We start from the raw sequence: 26,527 nt of genomic DNA on the forward strand, positions 1-26,527 counted from the left end.
TTGTTGTTTTTCAGTCTGGTAACTGCTTCTTTCATTTCAGCTACTAAAGGGAGTTCTTTCTCTGGTATCTATATATAGTGGATCTTCGTTTTTTTCCAAATTTTTCTTTGAAGAATTCTGTCCATCTTTGTAATATTTCACTCTAGAGTTACTATTTCTCCTTCTTTGTATCTGTACATCATTGTTCTTGGTTTAAATTCTTTTCTACTTTTGTTAAGTTTTGGGTAGAATTTTCTGTTTTCTGATGGTTTATTTAGTTCTTACATTTCTTGAAGTTCTCTTTCTATGTGTTCTCTTTTCTTTCTGCGATGTATTTTCTTCTTTTCCCTCCTTAACATTCTATATTCCTCCTTTGCCTTTCGTGTTCTATGTCATTATTGTAGTCGTTGATATGCATTATTTTTCCTCTCTGTATAACATACTATTGGTCTGATAATAGTCTTGTAGACCCTGATTTTCGATCTTCAGTGTGTGTTTTTGGAGCGGAACACATAGCCGAGTGAAAAGTAAACTTTGTTTCCCTTTACTATTCTTTTAATTTCTGGTTCTTCCCATCCGTGTGGAATGCAACTTCCAGACATGTGATACTTGCGTTTGTTAGTTAGTTGATAGACCGTATTTCAAAAAATCTGAATTCCGTAAGAATACTTGTCAGAGCACCAGCTTTAGCGTGAGCAGCCTTTGGAAAACTGCGAAACACACTTAGGGCTTACATACCAATTAGCCTCAAAAGAAAAGTATTTGGTCAATGCGTATTACCGGTCATGACCTATGGGGCGGAAACTATGACTCTAACGAAGACTACGGCTTCGAAATTGAGTGTCACAGAGACGATAGGAACGGTCCATAGGTATGATACTCCCGAGCGCGAAATTGGGACGAGTTCCCGTATTGCGTCATAATGAGAGTGATTTTAAATATTCCTCGTAAGAACGTTAGCAATCGGAACACAATTAATTTTTAATTGGCAATAAAAAGTCATTTTAATAGATAAATAGTTTCTATTGAACTATTTCGGATTTGTTGAAATATAGGTGTTTTTTTATTTTGATTGAAAAAAATAATAAATAAAAAAGTGTGAAAAAAAAAAAATCTGTAAAATAAATTTGTTAGTTTTTTTGTGTTTTTCGCTTTTTAATCCTAGAAAGGTAACCTTCGTGGATTTTACGAGCTCGTTTTTGTTGTATTGTCTTATTTGGCGAAAGTGTCGAGGAGGAAAAAAGCCTTCGTCTAGTTGCACGTAAATGGAAGAATATAATTGATCATTAATTATCTGCACTAAAATCGGAAATCAAATCAAACATAAGGTTTTAAGTTACAATTTTTATTAAGTTTCTTTTATTTCTTATATATTCTTTAAGTTTTAGGTTTAATTTCTTAATTCTGAAATACATTCGAGATCGGAAGAACAGATGTTTGCCTTTGTAGTTACATTCAATGTTCTCCGATAAGTCAATTATTAGTCTTTGTAAATAATTTTTTCCTGACTTTGGGCCTTTTTTTAGCTGTCTTTTTAGCTGTCTTTTGGTAAACATCTTATCTACTCCTGACTTCATTTCTGTTAATTCACTAATTCACTTTAAAAACACTAAAATGCCTATTAATCAACTTAATTCTCACAAAAACAATGTAAAATCTTTTACAAGCTTACCAAAGACGCCAAAAGTTAAAAGATTGATAAAATTCCCATTATAAACAGATGTATTACATTATTATTGCGGGACCGAATAAGAAACGAAATGGCACTGGGCAGGTCATGTAGTGGGAATGCACGACTCACGATGGACGAGCAAAATTACAAATTAGACGCCAAGAGCAGATAAACAGATAGTAGAGAAAGACAACCTATTTGTTGGGCTGACGACATCAGGCGTATCACCAAAAATTGACAACAAAGAACACCAAATCGTAAATAATGGTGGACTTTAAAGGAGGCTTATGTCCAGCAGTGAAAGTGATAAATGAAGGCCCGATGATGATGATCGTAGATTGACAATTTCCCAGAAAGCACCTTAACTGGAATGATGATGACTGACATCACGTATTGTTCACTGATACATCGAGATATTACTTATATAGCTCAGATAGACGTGTAAGAGTTATTCGACGGCCAAGAGAATGCTATGCATAGTACAACATACGACCTACGACTTTATTCAATGGAGGATCTGTATCGATTTGGAAAGGAATTTAATGCATGATTATGCACTATTCAGGGGTCTCCAATTATATTCTTTAAGGGTCCGTTTCGAAAACTACTACACTTCCGCGGTCCAGACGCTCGGCACTAAACCAGGCGGTGGCGTAACCGGGGGGGGGGGGGTTACCCAGAAATTCTTCAGTAGTTGTAACCCCCTCAGGAGATCATTCTGGTTACGTAGTTGAAACCAGACAATTATAAAATTCCACAGAATGATTACTATGTCAGAAATATGCAAATTGAAATAAAGTTATTATGAAATACAACATCTATTAAGAATTTCAAAATTTGAAATACAAAAGAAATTCATTTTATTATGGTTCTATTACCTGAAAGTTTGGATAAAACATTTTAGTTTTATTATAGACTGGTTTTTTTTTGTCAACAACAAAAAAAAATGTTGAACATTATGTGTATCTAGGTCATGTTATCAAACTAGGAAAACCAAATCAAGATGCTGAAATTAAAAGAAGAACACAACTGGCATGGGGCGCTTTCGGCAAATTAGCATATATCTTGAAAAATACCTCCATTCCTGCAAACTTAAAGAAAAAGGTGTATAACACACGCATACTACCAGTTTGTACTTACGGCTTGGAGACAGTAGCCTTTACCAAAAAATCTGCTAAAAAATTAGAAACAACGCAAAGAGCAATGGAACGAATCATGCTTGGAATATCACTAAAAGACAAGATTAGAAACACCGAGATAAGACGTAGAACGAAGATTAGGGATATTGCGGAAGAAATTGCAAAAATGAAATGGCGCTGGGCAGGTCACGTAGCCCGATATAATGACAACAGGTGGACACGGAGAATTCTAGAATGAAGACCAAGGACGACAACAAGAAGCATGGGAAGACCTCAAAAAAGATGGGTAGATAACATAAGAACAGTGGCAGGCAAACAGTGGATTAGATTGGCGCAAGATAGAGAAAGATGGAAGCAATTGGGAGAGACCTACATTCAGGAGTGGATGGAAAATGGTTGACAAAGAAGAAGAAGATAGACTGGTTACTAGGTACGTCATAAATATGCAAATTAAAATTATTTTAAATTAAAATTTTAAATTAAAATAATTTTGGTGTTCAGACAGTTTCTCTATTGTAGTTTGCTAAAAGATTATATTTAGGTAGGAACTTCCTGAAATTTTGGAAAACCGTTTAGTTGAAGCATGTAGTTTAGATTACAAGTATATCTATATAGTATTAGTACTGTGCATTTTAATAATGTAAAGATATTTATATATTTAGATTTGATTATAATTTTACACTAGAATTTTATTACTATATATTGAATTTAACGGCGGTTCGCAAAAAACAAACTCACGGTCCGGATACGGACCGCAGTCCGCCATTTGGTGACCACTGCACTATTATATATGTTGCACGTATGGTAAGCGATTATTTGGACAAGGTGGGTATACGATTCATGAACTTGCCACCCTGCAGCCCTGATCTAAATCCCATCGAGAATTTGTGGTATATATTAATCGTCAACTCAGAAGCATAATACATTTAAGGTGGGGCATTACTTTTGGATAGTAGTATATTATTACACATTACGAAAAGTTATATTTTTTGTTAAAATATAAAATGGTTTTTATGTGAAGTGTGAAAATTCAGCATATCTACTGGTTTATAAAATATTTCGCGAGACTACCATAACATAAAATTGTTTAATCTCCGCCAATACTAATTTTAGAATCAAATCAAATATTCCATTCATGCTAAGTGAAAATTTAGACTGTTACATAATCAATAAAAATACCAGCTGGATACCTTGACGACGCAGAATTATTTAAGCCGAATTTTTTTTAAATTGGATTTATGGTCCTGTCCGCTATTACTGGTTGAACAACACTGTTGGTGTATTTTATTACCAGTATTTAAGAGTAGCCATATTTGATTAGGTAATAAAAGGAGATGTTAGTTTTCGCTTCGGCGAATCTTGCTAATTTACAACACTTTTTTAAGCAGCTATAATGCATTCAATAACCTTGTGTGTTGTCTCCAATCTTATGTATTAAAAATTCGATAGCAAAACTGGTCGAATTTTATCTCTAGAATATTATATTAAACTTAAAAAATAATGTATCTTAAATGTTCTTTTTTTTACATATAAAGGGTAGCCCATCTCTCTCCCTCCCTCCCTCTCTCTCGTTTTCTCTCTTTGTAGCTTCATAATCTTTCGTGGGTCTTCTCTGTCTGTACGACTTTCCTTCATTTACTTCGCTTAATCTTATCTTCTTGTCAATTGTGTGTACCAATCAAAAAACCAAAACCACCACCTCCGGTTGTAGCAGAAGCTTTTCAAAGTGCTGTTGACCTGAGCAAGCTCCTGGGTTTTCTGTTGACCTGGCTGAGGCTGGTGTTACCTTCACCATGAAAATAATAAACAGTGAGGTTATAACAATTAATACAGCCAATAGCGATCATTACAGAGCTTTAATAGAGAAATTAAATACGAGTACCCTTTCGTACCACACTTATGAAAATAAGCAAGAGAGGCCAATTAGAGTTGTTGTTAAGAAATTACATCACACATGGCCACCAGAGGAAATAGTAAAAGACATACAAAAACGACAATAAAAAGCCATTAAAGCTGACAAGAAATTCAAATGGAAAACTATAAATTAACTAGATATGTTTATCCTAACATTTAGACCGGATGAAAATATAAATAGAATTTACGGCATAGCAGACATACTCAACATAACAGACAGTACGAGAGTTAAAATCGAGCCATTAAGGAGTTCCAGATTAGTCCCTCCATGTAAAAGATGCCAGACTTACGGACACACGTAGAAATATTGTAAAAATGAGTCAAGATGTGTAAAATGTATTGGTAAACACCTTACTAAAGATTGCCAAAAACCACCGGAAGATAAACCAAAATGTGTTCATTGTGGAGAAAACCATCCTGAAAACTACCGTGGATGTTATGTAGCTAAAAAATTACAAACAATGAGAAACGAGAGAACAAACAAAGACAATGTTATAAAAGCGCCCCATGAGATTATTGAAAGCAAAAAACTAAAAACGGTAGGAGTCAGTGAAAATAGAAGTTACAGCGATGTAACAAAGAATGCAAGGAGACCTGCACCATCCAAACAAGAAAAAGAAACTGATATTACATTAAAAATGATATTGGAAAAGCTCACCAAGATTGATAACAAAATAACTCAGATCGATATCAGAGTTATTAGATTAAAGCATAGCGCTAAAGGAGCTATTCCGAAAATCAGAAATGGCTAAGAACCTCCGATTCATGGCGTGACATTGAGAAAATTTATCTATGTCCTGAAATACTGAAATAAAGGACATAGTTTTAGTCAAAAACGAATATAACCCAAAGCAGGCAATAGTTGTGCAAGTCGATTTTCTCGAAACGCGTTTTTTGAGTTGTCTCACTATTATCGCCGGAAGACATATATATTATATGCCTTCCGGCGTATATATATATATTATATATATATATATATATATTGTTATGATGTGTTTTTTGTTTGAATGATGAGCAATGAGTATTTTTAATAATATAATATATAGGGTTTTTATCGCGGTTCTCAAAGAATTAGCTTGTAAGTACTTTTTTAAATTATCTTTATTATAACTATTATGAAACACACATATATATCTAACCTAGTCAATGTAAATTTAAAATAAACTATCTTTAAACTGATATTCTTATAAAACTAATTAAATTCTATAGACAATCTAAAATTTAAACAAACTATCTTCAAAATTGAAATTGTTATGATATTAACTAAATTATATTAACAAAATTTTGTACCTTTCTTTCACTGAATGCCTAAATGAACTGTTTTCCACTATATATATTCTAATCACCACTGAAAGTCTTCGTACTTCGGTTATCCTTGTTTTTGTGAAATTTCTTTTTCCAATTATCAGCTTCTACTAATTTAAGATATATTTTTCTTCACCAGCATTTATATACCACCAATCAAACTAGCAAACAGCATTTATATTTATTCTTCTTTTCAATATACCAATATCCAATTATTATAAGTTGATTTATATTAATCTCCAACCATAATATAATTTAATTTCTTCCAATATACTTTTATAATCTCCAATAATTATTTGTGTATAATTATAAATGTGCATTCATTATATGCATAATTTTTAATCTTCATTTAACTCACTATATTAAACAATTCGACTATTTGTACCTGATTCACTGACTCCAACTAACTTTCATATTTCTTACTAAACTTTTCTGACTGACTTCTTGAAAATTCTGAACAATTTACTTCAATATTCACTAACTAATTGTATCTTTCTACTAACTTTCATAATAAACTGGCCTGACTTCTGACTAAAAACTTAAAAACTGCCAAAAACTCTTCTGACTGCACTATCTAAAACTTTTCTGACTAAAAACTTTCAAAAACTGCCATCTTGAATCCAAATCACGGGTATTTATATCTTTTCGATATTCTAGAACCATCTCGTAATAGATCATGTTCCAATTTGTTCTATTTAATACTTGTCTGAATTTTCTGGAACAAACCATTTCGCAAACATGGCCATCTCCGGAGATCCAGAGAATTCCATTCTTTTCTATTAATAATTTTGTTTACATTTAGGCTTTTCAGATCAGAATATATAATTAAATTAGTAACTTAACATTCTAATTTAATAAAATACACATTTCAAACAATATATTATATAACCCCACTTTATATTCCCTTATAATAACAGATAATTTCTATCTGTCAAATTACTCCGAGAGTATTTTTGGTTGCCTATGCACATGGCTCACTTATATATATTTACAATATTAAAATACAACTTTTTACAATTATTATATGCTAATTTCTTAAAATTGCCCTCACATAAATAATTTTTATAAAATTCTCTAGTATATAACTTATTTAAAATAATCAAATACTTTTTTATATCTAATATTATGTAGTATATAACTTATAAATTATTTTCTATAAACCCCAATCGTCACAATACCCCAAAAATAATATTTAAAATAAATAATTTACTTATTATTTTTTTAAATATTAATTTTCTCATACCTTATTAAATTTAATAAATCAAATTTTTTTTTTTTTTATTTAAAATGTGTTAAATACATCCCTGTTCGCTGTCTATGTCAAAACAGAGAACAACGGAGCACAGTTCGGCTATTCTATGGTCAAACTGTCATGTCAAATGGAGCAATGGATGCGATATCAGAGAATAAAATATAACCTTAATTAAAAATATAATAGATATGGTGTTCTGTTTATTTATAGACAAAATCTAGGAATTATTTCCATTCAAAATAACTTTCATCAATATAAATTGGTAAGTTTTACACTTTTTATAAAGACATTTACACAATCAATTCTGTATCTAACCCCAAATTATGATTTTTAGGGTACCAAACAATTTCCATATGTACAAAATTCAACAAGTATGATGTCAAATTTATTCACAACAAAGAAATCTACCATCTATCTATGAAATGGATCTATCAGTAAGTTATTAGTGTTATTATATTTGTGTTAAAGGTATAGAAATCATTATTCAATGTCTTCATGATATTGAAAAATGTCGTTGATATGAAATATGCCTCTTAGTCTGTTCTCTGCATCTATTAACACATAACTATTTAGTCCATTCTGATTTTCAATTGTATATGGACCTTCAAACATTGGTTGTAATTTCTTACAACGATTTTCTTTAACATTACTTTTTCTAAGTGAACGAATTAACACTAGGTCTCCTTTTTGAAATGTGATTGGTTTTTTTATATTTCGATTTTGTCTTCTGATATATTTTTCAGCTTTCCTCCTAATTCGGTTATTCACTTTCTGCATTACTTGTTCTAACATATCCTGATTATATTCACTAATCCACTTTCTGTTTCCTATATGGCCAAACATTAAATATTCTGGTACTTCCTCTGTATTCAAATTATGTGTATTATTTAAAAATTACTCTACTTGTGGTATATGTTGCTGCCAAGTTTCGTGTTGATTTTGGCACAGTATCCTTAAATATTTTATAACTTCTTTAATATATCTTTCTGCAGGATTTGCCTGAGGATGTCTGATACTTGTAAAATGAATGTTGATTCCCTTTTTCTCACAAAATGTCCGAAATTTTTGGTTGTTAAAATATGTAGCATTATCTATTATGCAATTTCTAAATGGTCCTATTTCTTCGAAAAATTGATTAATATATAATTTTAATGTTTTAACATTTGTTCTAGAGCAGGGATATAGTTTAATAAATTTTGTATATAAATCAACTATCACTAGTATATGCTTTTTTCCTGTTGGACTGAGAACTAAATTTGAAATAAAATCCATGGAAACTGTATTTAGTTTTTCATATACAACATTAGATTTATATGTGTTCTGGTTTTTGAAATTCTTTTCTTTGTTTAGTTGACATATTGGGCATTGGGTAGTAATTTCCTTTGCTATACTTATGTCATTCTTTGCAAAATAATTGTCCCTAAATAGCATCCATAGCTTTCTTGAACCAATATGCATATAATTGTTATGTAAATTTTTCAATATTTTCTTTGCTAAAGTTCTAGTTATTACATATACTTCTATGCCATTTATTATTTTATAATATACTCCATCTTTCCTAAGGACTTTTTGTTTTTCACTCAAATTGATCTGATCTCTTATAATTTCTTCTTTAGAATATAATCCAGTACTTTCTACTAATTGATTTAATCCAATTTTTATTGTTCGCTGCCCTTTTTGTGATGTATTTTCTAACCTTGATAAAGCATCTGCCACTATATTGGATTTTCCAGAAATGTATTTGATTTCAAAGCAGTATTCACTAAGTATTAGACTCCACCGATGTATTCTACTGTTTCCATATTTGTTATTTAATATAGACGTTAAAGCTTGGTGATCTGTTTCTATTGTAAATTCATTACCCAACAAATAAAATCTTAATTTTGTGACACAGTGTATTATACTTGCTAGTTCTAATTCTGAAACTGAGTAACCCTTTTCATGTGGCTTTGTTATTCTTGAAATGAATTGTATTGGGTATTCGACCCCATCATGTATTTGTAATAATACCCCTGATAATCTCTCTATTGATGCATCTGTTCTTAATATGAATGGCTGTGTATAGTCAGGATAGTATATTTTCAAATTTGACAGAAAAATGTTTTTAATTTCTTGGAATGCTAGTTCTCTTCTCTGATCCCATCTCCATTTTACACCTTTTCTCAGTAGTTCAAGTAATGGAATTTCTTTTATACTTAGATCTGGTATCATCCTTTTATAATAATTAATTATTCCAATAAATCCTCTTAAAGTTCTTAAATTGTGTGGTGTTTTATATTCCTGAATGACTTGTGTCCGTTCTGGATCCATTTCGATTCCCTTAGTGTTAAGTTTATAACCTAGATATATGACTTCTTTTTGAAAAAATGTACATTTTTCTTGATTTATTTTTAGTCCAACTTTGTCTAATCTATTTATTATAATTTTTAGGTGTTTCTCATGATCTTCAGCCGTTTTAGAAAAAATTAATATATCATCAATGTAGTGAATTACAAAATGTTCATATTGATCCAAAATATCATGAAGACATCTACATAGAGCACTGCAAGATGATTGAAGTCCAAATGGTACTACTTTGAATTGATATACTACTCCATCTATCTGAAATCCTGTATACTGTCTACTTTTTCTTTCTAGAGGTATTAACCAGAAACTATGCTGTAAATCGATTTTAGTGAAAAATGACATTCCTGTAATTCTTCCTAATATTCCATCTATACTCATTGGTGCTTCAAATTGCTTTTCAGTAATCTTGTTAATATTCCTTGCATCCAAACATAACCTGATTTCACCTGATCTTTTTCGTACTACTACTATGGGGTTAATAAAACGTGTGTCTGCCTTCTCAATGATCCCATCTTCTAACATATTATTAATTGTTTTGTTTACTTCTTCTCTGTATTTATATGGTATTGGGTATGATTTTGTTTTAAAATCTTTTTCCTCCTTAACTCTTATACTATGGATATAATTCTGTGCAATTCTATTTTCTTTATTGACAAGTCCCTTGTGTTGCTGCAATATGGAAATGACTATTGATTTATATTCTTCAGGGCAATTTAAAACTTTTATCATATCTTCTTCTTTACAAATAAAATTATTCTTCATTATGTACTCATTATTCCTTGCTTCCAATTTTACGCACTCCGCCTCGTAGACATCCATCTGCTTAAAATTTCCATTCCTTAAATATTCACTACCATAATTATTCTTTACATTCTTCTGGGACATTTCCCTATCATCAAAATACATTTCTTCTTCATAAACATCATTATTTTCTTTTAATAATATCCTATCAACTCTTATTCCTTCTTCCACCTCATCTTTCTGCATAAATTTAATTATTTGCCCTTCCAAAGTTACCATTTTTTCTTCAAAATCTATCTTTACTTTCTTCTTTTCCAATTCATCATTTCCCATTAATATATCAACACATAAATCCTTGACAATAAATCCTTGCATATTAATTTCTTTATTAAAAATATTAATTTTAAAATTGGCTAGTTTATCAATTTCACCCAACTTCTTATTATTTGCACCAATAATTTTAATTTTTGGAATCTTTATTATATCTGATAGTTTTAATGTATTAAAAATAAAATTCTCCGAGACTAAAGTACTTTCTGAACCAGTATCTATCATAATTTTAATCATTTTATTTTTGGCCAAAGCATTTATATAAATTAAATTAATAGATTCAATAATTTTATCCTCATCTAAAGAAATAAATTCAGAAGGTTTTTCATAATAGCAATGGCCTAACTTGTAATTCAGAAAGTTTACTGCACAAAATTTTGATTATTAGAATTGTCAGATTGTATCTGACCACTTGGATCTGATGTCCTATGTCTTTCCCTACTATGACTTCTACTCACATTTTCTTGCCTTGTACTATTTCGTTCCCTGTCTTCGCAGCTTCTATTCCTTCGAACACAATTTACCTGTCTGTTATAGTTAGGTTGCTCTGTATTTCTTCTATTGTTAAAATCTTGTTTATTATTATTAGTACTGTTATTAAAATGTTGTCTATTATAACTAGTATTGTTATTAAAATTCTGTCTATTTTGATTACTATTATTATTATTAAAATTTTGTAAACTATCAACATATCTATAATTATTATATGATTGTCTATATTGTTGATTATCATTTCTATTATATTGAAAGTTACTATTGTTTTTTCTGTTATTATTATTACTTGTCATATTGCCTCTTTGTATTCTTTGAATAAAATTAATAAAACTATTTATTGTTTGAATATTTTGTACAGTTACGGTTTGCACAACATCAGCATCAAAATGTCTAGATACATTTAAGACTGTTTCATCCTCTCTAAGTGGTGGTTCTAAATATTTTGCAACTGTTATCAATTTCAATGCATAATCTACCATATTTGATTTTAAATTTTGATTATACTTTCCAAAATATAGAATTTCTCTAAACTTGGCTTGCTCTAATTCACCCCAATAATAATTTAAAAATTTATTTTCAAATGTTTGAAAATTATCTAAATCATTCTCAATACTAGCAAACCAAGTTGCTGCATTGTCATTTAATGTCATTCTAATATAATCTTTAATATCATTAATATTATTCACAAATCTTAATTTATGTTTTAAACTATTTATGTATACTCTAGGATGCAAATTTTTTATATTACCAGAGAATTTAATCCCAGTCTCATTTGTTAAATTTAAGTAAGGTCTCCCTATGTCTCTCATTTGTGAAATATCATCTATTCTCTGTTCCACATTTCTTATTTGATTACTATTTATTTGGATATTTTGTTGTATATCGTCTAATTTTTCTTCTGTGTTTCTCCTGTCTTCGTTAATTTTTACTTCTAAGTTACATTTCTGTAACTCTATTTTCTGTTCTATATCTATTTTATTATCTTGAATAATCCTCTTTACTTCTGTCCTCTCATTGTCTATCCTTTTCTTGTAGTCATTCCGTATACTTTTTATTTCATTTGCTACTTTTTTCTCTGCAGCTTCAAGTTTTTTATCCATTTGTTTTTCCATTTGTTTTACAATTTTATTATTATTATCTTCTATTTTCTTTTCTAATTTTCTATAATTCTCTTCCAATTTCTGTTCCATTTTTTTCATGTCTTCTTTGACTTCTTGTGAATTCTGTTCCATTTTTTGTTCTATTTTTTTCATGTCTTCTTTGACTTCTTTTGAATTCTCTTCCAATTTTTTTATGTCTTCTTTGACTTCTTTTGAATTCTCTTCCAATTTTTTTATGTCTTCTTTGATTTCTTTTGAATTCTCTTCTATTGTCTTGTTCATCTGCATCAATAATGACATCAAAGCTGCCATATTGACATTTTCCTCTCTTTCTGGATTCATTTCTGCAGTATCTTGTGGAACTTGAACTAAACTCTCCTCTTGTATAGGTTGTGTTTCTACTAACACATCTTCTTCATTCTTTTTGCTTCTTGTACCTTTTTTTCCTTGAGACATTTTGAGACTTTACTTGTTCAAATATAATTAAAATTAAAATCTATACTTTTTCTTTCTACTGATAATTAATTTAATTATATGAGAGCACTTATCTTCCCAAACTAATTCTTTTAAATAGAGAGCCCCACGTTGGGCGCCAAATTGTTATGATGTGTTTTTTGTTTGAATGATGAGCAATGAGTATTTTTAATAATATAATATATAGGGTTTTTATCGCGGTTCTCAAAGAATTAGCTTGTAAGTACTTTTTTAAATTATCTTTATTATAACTATTATGAAACACACATATATATCTAACCTAGTCAATGTAAATTTAAAATAAACTATCTTTAAACTGATATTCTTATAAAACTAATTAAATTCTATAGACAATCTAAAATTTAAACAAACTATCTTCAAAATTGAAATTGTTATGATATTAACTAAATTATATTAACAAAATTTTGTACCTTTCTTTCACTGAATGCCTAAATGAACTGTTTTCCACTATATATATTCTAATCACCACTGAAAGTCTTCGTACTTCGGTTATCCTTGTTTTTGTGAAATTTCTTTTTCCAATTATCAGCTTCTACTAATTTAAGATATATTTTTCTTCACCAGCATTTATATACCACCAATCAAACTAGCAAACAGCATTTATATTTATTCTTCTTTTCAATATACCAATATCCAATTATTATAAGTTGATTTATATTAATCTCCAACCATAATATAATTTAATTTCTTCCAATATACTTTTATAATCTCCAATAATTATTTGTGTATAATTATAAATGTGCATTCATTATATGCATAATTTTTAATCTTCATTTAACTCACTATATTAAACAATTCGACTATTTGTACCTGATTCACTGACTCCAACTAACTTTCATATTTCTTACTAAACTTTTCTGACTGACTTCTTGAAAATTCTGAACAATTTACTTCAATATTCACTAACTAATTGTATCTTTCTACTAACTTTCATAATAAACTGGCCTGACTTCTGACTAAAAACTTAAAAACTGCCAAAAACTCTTCTGACTGCACTATCTAAAACTTTTCTGACTAAAAACTTTCAAAAACTGCCATCTTGAATCCAAATCACGGGTATTTATATCTTTTCGATATTCTAGAACCATCTCGTAATAGATCATGTTCCAATTTGTTCTATTTAATACTTGTCTGAATTTTCTGGAACAAACCATTTCGCAAACATGGCCATCTCCGGAGATCCAGAGAATTCCATTCTTTTCTATTAATAATTTTGTTTACATTTAGGCTTTTCAGATCAGAATATATAATTAAATTAGTAACTTAACATTCTAATTTAATAAAATACACATTTCAAACAATATATTATATAACCCCACTTTATATTCCCTTATAATAACAGATAATTTCTATCTGTCAAATTACTCCGAGAGTATTTTTGGTTGCCTATGCACATGGCTCACTTATATATATTTACAATATTAAAATACAACTTTTTACAATTATTATATGCTAATTTCTTAAAATTGCCCTCACATAAATAATTTTTATAAAATTCTCTAGTATATAACTTATTTAAAATAATCAAATACTTTTTTATATCTAATATTATGTAGTATATAACTTATAAATTATTTTCTATAAACCCCAATCGTCACAATATATATATATATATATATATATATATATATATATATATATATATATATATATGTATATATTATATAGTATATATGTTCTATGTTTCCGATAATATTCTTCTTCCTCAGCCTGACCCTTCTCACAAGTCACTGCTCCATACCATCGTATCTTCTTCATTTAAACCTTCCTCTTAAGTCCTCTGTCTCACAATCCTTTCATCTTCTCCTTGGTTTTCCTCTTTCCCTTAACTTCTAACAGCTCCATCATTCATCCCACGTAGTTATCATTTCTATATCTGATGTGATCAAATCATAGCAGTCTTTGTTCTTGAAACTTTTGTGAGACTGCAGTCACCTCAGCTCTTTCTCCAATCACGTCGTGCCTGATCTTGACTCTTTAAGTCTCACCCTACATCCACCGTAACATTTTAATTTCAGCTAATAGCATCTTCTTTTATGAAAGCCTCTTTACACACTATACTAACTATACCAACCCAGGCCTCACCATACTCTTGTATATCTTTCCTTCCAACCCTCTGCTGATTTTTCGTTCACAGAGTACCCCGTCCTTCGAGTCCAGTTAAATCAACCAGCATGTATCCTGTGGGCAATTTCTCGATCTAGTGCCCCATTTCCGTTATGTAGGAGCCAATCCTTCTACTTGTCCTAGTTTTTCCCAAACAATTCGATTTCCCCAACCATTCCAGTTCCTCCCAACCAGATATACTCTGCTTTCAACCTTAAACCCTGTCTCTTCAATAGCTCTTCTCCATTCCTTCAACTTCTCCTCCAACATTTCTTTGCTCTCTTTCACTAATACAACATAATCTACAAAGAGCACTGACCAACAAAACCACCTCCCCTACCTTCTCTGTCATTACATCTATAACCAGATTAAAAAGGTAGGGATTAGTATAGAGACTGATGCAAAGCAACTGTCACTGGAGAACTTTCGGCCAATCCGACACAAGTTCTTTTTACAAGTATGTTTCCGAGAATAAATCTGTCGAAATGTTGTCAAGCTAAGCGAATTGGCTATGTATTAGTTTGAGACATGCATCCCTTCTTTATCTTCTTAATTACCTTACCTAGAATTCTCAGCCGTTGCTTGTGATTGCATCTTTTTCCATTTTTGTTATGATTTTATTATAGACTTTCCTCTGTTTTCGTCTCATTATTTGTCTAGTCTCAGCTCTTTGCATGTTAAAAATTTGCCTGTTTTTGTCGTTTGGGCATTGTAACATCTTTACTATGATTTAATTCTTGGAATCATGTGCTAGTTGGTCTTCTTTATCATACCAGTGTTTTCTTTTTGAAAATTTCGTTTCACCTTATATTTTTCGCTGCATTTTTTACAGCTAACTTTATCTTGATTCAACACTTATCTACTTCTAAACTGCGAGTCATAAGCTAGGGATATGGCTTAATATTAAATAAATAATAATACAACCATTATATAACTGTATAAATCAATTAAGTCACTTATCTACATTAACAATTATGTACATTAACAATAACTTATCTACATAAACAATAATACAACAATTATATAACTGTATAAATCAATTAAGTCACTTATCTACATTAACAATTAACACTAGTTTTTTGTTTTTTCTTTCAAAGAAATAAATATTTAAATTAAATTTTGTTTTCAAACTTCCACAAAATTTATTTTAAATTCTTATCACTACAGCTGTTTCGGCTGATTGCCTTTCTCAAGTGATCTATTTTTGGCATGCGTTTACACTTTATAGTCTTTAACGAAATAGGTTGAGCAGGGGAGAACTATTTGTCTCAAGTTGGTCATTCAGAATTATATTTGTGTTTTTTAATTTGTTAATTTCCATAGATTTTAACAAAGATAGCTTAAGGCCTTTATTTTGAATGTGAAGAATTTTAAATTCGTTATTAAAAGAATGATTATGATCTAGAAGGTGAAGTGCGTATGTAGAATCTGTTTTTCTATTATTAAAAGCCCTTTTATGTTCTGCTATTCATTTATTAAAATTTCTACCAGTTTGACCGATGTAAGTTTTTGGGCAGTCGCCACATTTAAGTTTGTATACAGCTGTAGTGATAAGAGTTTATAATACATTTTGTGGATGTTTTTGAATTTCAGTGTTTTATTGTGACTATATATTAGTTTGAGGCATGTATCCTTTCTTTATCTTCTTAATTACATTGTAGAATTCCCAGCCGTTGCTTGTGATTGCATCTTTTTCCGTTTTTGTTATGATTTAATTATAGACTTTCCTCTGTTTTCTTCCCATTATTTGTCTAATCTCCGCTTTTTACATGTTAAAAATTTGCCTGTTTTCGTCGTTTGGGCATTGTAACACGTTTACTCTGATTTTATTCTTGGAATCATGTGCTAGTTGGTCTTTTTATCAGTGATCATACCAGTGTTTTTTTTTTGAAAATTTCGTTTCACCTTATGTTTTTCTCTGCATTTGTTATAGCTAACTTTATCTTCATTCAACACTTATCTACTTCTAAACTGTGAGTCATAAGCTAGGGATATGGCTTAATATTAAATAAACAATAATACAACAATTATATAACTGTAGAGTAGAGTAGAGTAGAGTAGAGTATTTATTTAACTGCATAACATATACAAATATTGTTTGTAGCAAGTCAAAAAGAACATACATAGTATTAAAAAAACGAATATAAAACTTAACGTAAATAATATATACAAACAAGAACACATATAATAAATAGAAAAAACATTTATGGCAAAGTTACGGTAAGCAGTTCAGTCGATGTTCTGCAATGAGTCATATATTCTTCCGAGCAGTAAAAACAATGTTTCAGAAGATATTTTTTTATAACTTTATCGAAACTATTACAGCTTAGCTGTTTTATACTTTTTGGTAAAATATTGTAATAGTTATAATTAAGACTATTTTTTTCTGAAAGACTTAATCTACAGCGATTTGTTCGTAGGTAGTGACAGTTTCGCGTATTGTGAACATGGACATCAGACTGCTTTATTAAATGAGCACGTTTTCTGTGAATTTCAGTTAAAACTTGAAATATCAACAGACTAGGTAGCGGCATAATTTTGAATTTGATAAAGAAAGGTCGGCAGTGTTCTAGATAACTAACCCCTGCTAAAATCCTGACAGCTTTCTTTTGCATTCTAAAAATTTGAAGAGCATTTGTTGAATTGTCCCATATAATTACACCATAGTTTAGATGAGAGTGGAATAAGGAAAAATATGTCATTTTTAATGTTTCAAAGTTGACAACCCTTGCTAGTTGGCGAATAACAAATAATGAACTTGATAGTTTTTTCTTAAGTTGTGAGATATGAGCCGACCAGTTAAGTCGATTATCTATGGTTATTCCCAATAGTTTAACAGTCTCTTTGTTAACCAGATCATTGTGTAAATTACTTGCAGATATAACCAAATTTTGCGTTTTATCAGAGTTAAGTTTTAGTTTGTTTGCAGCAAACCATGAACTAGATTTTGTAAAAACTTCCTCATGAGACATTTTTAAATCATCATTATTTTTTCCTGATACAACGTATGTCGTATCATCTGCGAATTGTATGGTTTTGTACGGAGATATGAATTTAGGCAGATCGTTGACATAAATAATAAACAAAAGAGGTCCTAAGACCGAACCTTGTGGGACTCCATGTTTATATAAATAAATAAATTAAGTCACTTATCTACCTTAACAATTAATACTAGTTTTTTGTTTTTTCTTTCAAAATTTATAAGTTGTTTCTAGTTTATTACCCCATGAAACGAAGCCGAAAAATCACTTGAAAAATCGAAAAATTAATGTGAGCTATTTTTTAACTGGAATATATGTGGAAAGTCAATAATAAAGGCGTATTATCTCGTAGTTATCGAAACTTTTACTTCGTCATGACATTTTTTTTAATTGCCGTATTGCCAGATTCCAGTAAGAGCGTAGGAAGGTATCCATTGAATTCTGACAGGCAACGGTGGGGGAATTCTCATTTATATTTACATCCATCCTCCTCCCATACACCCTCTCTCGCTCTTTGCACAACAAAACGGTCGGTATCATCGCTCCCATAACATATAGAGCGTTATTTGAAACTGTCGTATATGCGCTAGATACCCTGAGGAGCATTCGCTTTTGCGAAGTCTCCATCAGCTTACCGTATTTCGCAGTATTTAGTACGCTACACCACACGGGGGCAGCGTAGGTTACCACCGACTGGAAACTCCATTTAACACCTTTTTTTTGGTGCTACCTGGGTCTCAATATTTGGCATCAGTCGTATTAACGCCCCCAGATTTCGGTTCGCCTTCTCTACCGTCTTTTGGATGTGTACTCCGAACCTTAGTCCTTCCGACAACCAGACTCCTAGATACTTAATCGATTTAACCGGTGCAACCTCCACGCCTTCCACTATAAAGCAAAGGGAGGATTTTTCCCGGCTCCCTTTGAGAACTAACACCTCAGTTTTCTGAGGCGCTAGCTGTAGATCGTTCTCTCTGATTCACCTACTAATGCGACGCAGGGCTGAGTTAGCCGCATTAGCCATGTCCATTTTCTGACTCGCCTTCGCAACCAGTGCGAGATCATCGGCATAAGCTACAAGAGTGCATCCCCTTAGTATCTGTAGCCTCAACACCCCGTCGTATAGGACATTCCACAGGATGGGACCTAGTACTGAAACCTGCGGGACACCCTGCGACAAACTGATGCTGGTATCTTTTTCTCTTATGGACCTGTTAGTAAAGTATCTGTCAATTACGTTGGCTAGGTACTCACTAAGGCCCAATTCTCTCAGCATGGACATGATTTTTTCCCATGATGCCGTATTAAAGGCATTCTTGACGTAAAGCATGATGAGAGCTACCCATCTCTTTGTATCCTGCGTAACTAAAGAAGTTACTTCTGTGACCGCATCTATGGTGGACCTTTTGGCCCTAAAACCATATTGGCGGTCTCTCAGCGCATGCTTTTCTTTTAGCTCTCGCTCAAGGCGGCCTTTTACAAGCTGTTATGACATTTAAGCAAAACAAGCGACTTTTTTTCATTAATCTCAATATTGTGAAAAAACTATGCATTCTAGATAAAAACACTTAACAGATGACTGTCTTGAAAATACTTACTCTTTAAAATGAGACTTTCCAAATTAATAAATGTTAATAAACAAAAAAGTTATTGCAAATTAAACCCGAAAGTTTTTCAAGCATGTTTTTCAATTGTTTATAATTATTAAAATAAACAATAAAAATATTTAATTATGCGTGTTTCTATATAGTTACTATATTTGTGTAAGATGGACACAATCGGTCAAGTAGATTATAAACAATTATATTTGTATATCCCATTTGAGATAATAAAGGTCATTGTCAAATGGTTGTACAAGTACTTTGTTAATAATTAGAATGATTTTTTTGGTCTGATTCTCTTTATACTGTCTCAAATTTTCATGTTTTTTAAAAACTACAATATTTTCTAATGATTTACTTACAAATAATAGATGCAGAATGAAGTATCATTACAATTATATTGGCAATATCCCTAACTTATGCTGCGCAGTATATTTTTTTTGTCGGATAATTTGATTAAGTTGTACGGCAATTTCTGTTTGGTACTTCTGTTTGTACGTTTCGACCCTTCCTAATAAATCTGCATAACTATGGTATTAAATAGTTACTACATATTTATAGTTAATTAAAATGTTTTCCTATAAATGTATTTTTGTTATTCAATGCTAAATAAACAATAACCTTTTACTTACAGTACATGTTCTTTTTATTAAAAGTGTCCTCGTGTTCGAATTATAATACCAAAGGACAAAAACAAAGATAAACAAATACATTATTAACCAGGGTTAGTGATATTAAATGCTGTGTCCTTGAAAAGTTGTTAACAATTACAAACCTTTAATGATTTATTATATGGAAATAATGTGTGCATGCGATAAAATGAGACAGTCAGAGAACACATTAGTTATTTATAGAAGTGCTAATAAAAAATAAAATAACACACATGATCAGAGAATCACTTTGCAGCTAAATGAAAATAAAACCATTAAGTTGTAACAATTTTAATGCTATTTTTGAAAGCTTTGATAAACATTAGAATAAAAACCACTGGATGGCATTAAAAATATTATATAATATACCAAACACTCTTGTTATAATAAAATTTTTCGGTCAACAAATGTACATTTATATCAAGTGACCTTTTTTGACATTCGTACGACAATAATTTATATAGACCAGGGTGGATCTGTAAAAAATCGACTAAATCTGAATGTGAGAGGTGGCATTCGGATTTTTGCGAAATAGTTAGTTGATAACGTCAATATGATCAATGGGATGGGCAGCGTTCGGCAAACTTTCTTACGTTCTAAAAAATCAAACAATCCCTCTATACTTAAGAAGCAAGGTATATAACTCCTGTATAATACCGGTGCTCACCTATGGAGCACAGACATGGACATTTACACAGGTCAATACCGGATAACCAGAACAAAGACAGTAGACGCGATAGAACAAGCAGCAAAACTGAAATGGAAATGGGCTGGATACAATGAACGTCTCCAAGACGGACGATGGAACAATGCCATCGGAAAGTGGCGTCCATACAATGCAAAGAGATCAAGAGGCAGACCACAGATGAGGTGGAAAGATGACATCAGGAAACAAGGAGGTCCCAAATGGCAGAGAACAGCTCAAGATAGGGAAAGATGGAGAGAACTGGGGGAGACCTACATCCAACAATGGAAGGATAGAGAATAGGTTCAAAAAAAAAAGTCAATAATAATAATAGAGTTATCCTCCCTCTCAAATTGGTCAGGAACATTAATAAAAAAATTAAAATATTTAAAAATTACTAAAAACATCGGTTTTTTCCTACTTTCTTTGTTTATAACTTTAAAACAATTCATTTTGGAGCAATTTCGTAAAGGTTAAAAATGTTTCGATTAATTACCGCTGCTACAAAATAGCAATAAATACAAAGAAAGAGGGGGGGGAGAACAAGCCTTTTCTTATTCAATGTTTTTCAACAACCACTTAAATTACACTAGGACCTTCATAACTTGTCTAAAAAATCTTTATAACATAGTTAAACAGTCCTCCAAATTTTATTTAAGTCGATTTAACAAATTTCGCATAATAATTTTGCAATCTATTTTTTTTTAATGTTTTTATATAATACCTGTACCATGTAATACCTTCCTTAATATTGGAAGTGAGACACACGTCTCAAAAATAAGAAAGTGTGGGAAGAAGAACAAATACAAGAGGAATATTGCACTAGAATCATGTGTCCACTGTACAAAAAGGAAGATTTGTTGGAATGTAAAAATTAGTCGATTATAACTCTTTTGAACACAATATACAAAATATTCTGTAACACCCCGTACAGACGTTTAGCAGCGATTTTAGGCCAGGCAGGTCATCAATGACCAGACTACCAAACTGAGAGTCACGCAGAGAAGAATGGAGCGGTCCATGTTAGGAATAACTCTGTGAGGCAGAATAACCAACGAAGACATCAGGAGAAGAACCGGAGTGACTGACATCATCGAGAAGATAGCCAGACTAAAATGGAGATGGGCAGGACACATAGCCAGAATGACAGATGGGCGATGGACAAAGAGGTTATTGGAATGGAGGCCAAGGGAAGACAAGAGAAGCGTCGGTCGACCACATATAAGATGGACTGACGATTTAAGAAGACTGGATAAAAACTGGATGAGAGCGGCGCAAGATAGACGGGGTTGGAAACATGAGGAAGAGGCCTATGTTCAGCAGTGGACTCTTGAGGCTGGATGATGAAGGTCATCAATGACCAGACTTTTATGCTAAAAATCGATTAATTAAACATTAATACGTTTCATTACTTTGTGGATTTTAAGTCAGCGTACGATAGCGTCATAAGATTTAAATTATAGGAAGTCAGGAGTGAACTTAACATTCCCCATAAATTAATAAGACTTGTAAAAACAACTATGAGTAAAGTGATCTGCAGAGGGCAAATACAAGGCGATCTGTCACAAGAATTTGAAACAAATACGAGGTTACGGCAGATGAAATAGATGTTGAGTTACACAACAAGGGAACAATCTTTAATAAGTCAACACAGACTATGGCTTTCGCTGACGAATTCTTCTCTCTACTCTAAAGTCCTCTACTTTTCCTTATCTTTATAAATAACATCACTAACTTAAAAATCGATGGAAAAATTTTCTTTGTGCTAATGATACCAGTATTACCTGGAAGAACTCTAATATTGCAACGCTTCATGCAATTATAACTTCTGATCTACTTAAAATAAAAACCTGGTCCGACTCTAATTTACTCTCTTTTAACGTGGATAAGACAGTAGCATTATCCCATAAAGGAGCTCTTCAACCCTTGCTTCTTAATAATAGCCAGATCAGTATAATTAATTCTGTAAAATTTCTTGGTATGACAGCAACCTTAAATGCTGCTAGCCTTAGAAACTAGCTATAGAAACTAGCCTCAGCCTGCTATGCAATAAGATCTGTTTCGAAAATAACATACTTTTAAATCCGTAAAATAGTTTCGAAACACAATTCTTGATTTTCAAATTTTTAATTTTATTAACATACTTTTCTTTGTTCGAGTCTCATCTTCGATATGGCCTTCCTTTTTGGACTTCTAGTACAGCTGCCCAATCTGATGTTATTTTTAAACTACAAAAAAGCGCAATACGGTTTTTTTTTACCCTCAGTGCAATAACACATTGCAAAAGCTTCTTCACAAATCATAGGATTTTAACTCTTCCCTCTCTATATATTCTAGAAACTGTTTGCTTCATTCGTAAATACCTACATGTTTTTCCAGCAAGACCTAGTCATGACTACTCCACTAGAAATTCAAAGTTTGATGTGTATTTACCGATCCCATCCATTGAGTTAGTAAAGAAATCTATATTATATTCGACAAAAAAAATTACAACCATCTCCCTTTGCAACTCAAATCTACAACTTCTTTCCTAAGTTCCGTAAATTGACAAAAGCCTATCTATCTGAAAGACCTTATTATTTAGTGGAAGAGTTTCTCAACGAATAATTAAAAAAGTACAGTTCGTTTTGTACAAGTAACAAAGTATTTGTATATATATTTGGGTATCATATGCAACAGCTTAAACTTATTCGTAAACTGGTTCAGGTTTTATTATGCAATTTGCAATATAGTGAAATTTTGCAATGGATTGTATATTTTATTATGTTTTATTCTGTGATATTGACGATTTATGTAATTTTAGTAAATTTTAATTGTTATTGTTATTACTTATTACTTTTTTTTAACTTATATAAGCTTTGTCCATAAAATTGTACAATTTTCAGTGACAATAAAGCATATTTCTATAATTGGATTTGATCCGTACCACACGAGGACTTAAAGAAATGGTTTCCAACTATTTAACGGCCGCATAAAATATGGGTCTTAAAATACCAAAATGTTGGCGTTGATGCCAAATAACAAAGATAGAGCTAGAAACGCCGAACAAAACTTAAGCATATACCACTATAATATTGAGGTAGTATATAAGTAAACCTATCTGGGTTCACTCATAACAAGCGATAATGACACTTCTGAAGAAGTAAAACGAAGGGCACTGATAGCGAACAAATGTTATTTTGGACTAAATAAACAGCTAAAAAACAAAAATTTAAGCCAAAATCCAAACTAACAATATATAGAACACTCATCCTACCAGTGTTGACATATTATGGGTCAGAAATATGGACCATCTCCAAAACAGACGCTACCTACGAAAAATAAATCTATACAAGAATAACAATCTATGAGAATGATATTTGGAATAAATAGCTAATGCTAGAGATGTAATATTTTTCATAAAAATATTACGACTGGCGAAATAGACTGGGAAAGATCGAAGCTCAACGAAGGCTGTAGCACTGAATGCCGTTGAGAATTTTAAAAATGGAAGCCAAATTGAAGGAGGATGCTATATAAAGCTACGGATAAGAAAGTAAAAGAAGAAAACAGATATTTTTAGATATTTGCTGTTCAAAATTAAAACAACGATGCCTCTAAAACTATAGATGGAGTGGGAGCAGCATTTATGTCTAATAAAACAAAAATATTAATGAAACTCAGCCGAGTTAACCGCTATTCTCAATGCAATAAATTTTGTGGTAGAAAATAGTATCAAAAACCCTGTCATTATTACGGATTCCCTAAGTTCTGTAATTTCCCTAAATAACTTATATCCTAGCCATCCAAATCTACTACTTATTAAATCAGCAAAGCCAACTGCAAACTATGAACATAAATGTCAACTTTGTATGGATTCCTTCCCATATCGGAATTGCTGGTAATGAAGAAGTAGATTCCTTGGCAAAACTAGCAATCTCGAGTCCGCAAGCTGTAGAAATCAGAAGCATTCCACATCTAGATATAAAACCTATAATCAAGAACTTAATAATCAATGATTGGCAGACTAAGTGGAATCAGTCAACATCCAAACTACGAGAAGTAAAACATTCTATATTACCTTGGAAATCAACCCCAAATAAGCGTATACATCAAACCATCCTATCATCCCATCACCCCAAACCCCATCACCCATAAACATCTGCTGGAGAGTGAATTAAAACCATAGTGCTACGTATGTGATATTGTGCTCAGTGTTCGCCATATTTTACTGGAATGTCCTTTATATTGCATGGAGAGATTTCAATATAAATTACAAAATACCTTACAGGCAATATTAAGTTACGGAAATGATATGAAAAATTTGACATCATACTTATATTCCATAAATGTACTAAATAAATTGTAAAACTTTAAATTGTAGAACGCCAATGACCCTATGAGGTTGAGGCATAAATAAATAAAAAAAAAATAAAACAAGTACACTGAGTTTCTCAAAATATTAATTTGTATGACTAAATGTTTGTTAGAATTATGATAAATTTTTTTTACTTTAGAATGTGTTTTTAGAATATATATTATATTTTGGTTTACGGAAAACTGGGAATGAACACCGGCAATTTAAAGAAATACAAAATAATATAAACTTAGTTGAGTGGTTGAGCAAATATTTGACTAGAAAATAAATAAATCAACAATTTCTATGTTTTAAAATCTATAACTTGATTCCAACCACTGTTTTAAATATTTGATAGACTCAATAAAACTTAAAGAACATTAATTTTATAAATAAAATATTTACACTTTACACTAAAACCATTTTCACAGAGAAGATTATTGTTTTGCGCTGATGTATTGATAAAATCTTATCACAAAAAGTTTAGCTTACCTGTAGAATCTAAATGATATTCCGTTCCTACTAACGGAAATCCTTCAGGACCCGGAATGGCCATAATTTGTTTCCAGAAGTCCTCATTTTTCTTTTGGTTGAAATAGATAAAAGCCACCAGGGCCACAATAGCCGCGATTAAAAACCAAAACATGTTTTTATCCCCTAAACTAAACTAATTCAAATTCTAATTTGGGCGACCTTGTATCAGAACGATTTATTAAAAAATGAGTTGCGAAATTGAGTGTAGCTATTTATATGTGTGGTTATCCTGCCGCTTGTTTAGAAAATTAAGACCGAATAAACGGGGATGGTTCAAGGTTATGTCAATACATATCTATTGCAGGTCCTGCAATAAAAGACAAATTTAGTAAGGCGGTTTTAGGCCTTCAAAGCTATCTAATATGAACCTGGAGAATTTGCAAACCAGAAGAGCGATTATAAAAACATTATTTAATTAAATGTCGTAAACGAGTTATTTATTATTTTGGATAGTGTTTGCTTAAATTTCAGATAAAACAAAAGTAATAATCTGAAGGCAATGACCCGTTGCATTATTAGATAAAACATTTGACTGGTTTTTAGATTTGTTATCCCATAAATTTTAAAACAAGCCGTAATATATTTATTTGGTGTCCTAATTTTTTTAGGAGAAAAACTGCTGTTATTAACGCAGTTATAACTCGGTACCTCGGAGGTAAAGGACACTATGTCCATTTTCTTACTTTTTCAGGAGAGCAGTTTTAAAAATTTTTAAATTTGTAATCATTAAATACTCAAATGTTTCTTATATTTAACCAAGATTAATATATTATTATTGTGGTGTGTATAATCGTTTTTCATTCCATGAAGTTTTATATACCTGAGGTTTACCGTTCATTATTTAAATTTTTTTTAAAAATGTGTAG

General features: G+C 31.2%; 1 protein-coding gene across 1 annotated transcript in view; it reads right to left on the reverse strand.

Moving 5' to 3' along the window:
• LOC140436507 (cytochrome P450 4C1-like) overlaps positions 1-25,980 on the reverse strand; it is a 42,102-nt gene extending 16,122 nt beyond the window's left edge. The window contains exon 1 of the mRNA XM_072525381.1: positions 25,620-25,980. Coding sequence (XP_072381482.1) covers positions 25,620-25,773 — 154 coding nt within the window. The 5' untranslated portion in view covers positions 25,774-25,980. The remainder of the gene's footprint in view (positions 1-25,619) is intronic.
• Between the last annotated feature and the right edge of the window lie 547 nt (positions 25,981-26,527).

This window comes from Diabrotica undecimpunctata, chromosome 3, assembly GCF_040954645.1.
Source record: "Diabrotica undecimpunctata isolate CICGRU chromosome 3, icDiaUnde3, whole genome shotgun sequence".
Lineage (NCBI taxonomy): Eukaryota > Metazoa > Arthropoda > Insecta > Coleoptera > Chrysomelidae > Diabrotica > Diabrotica undecimpunctata.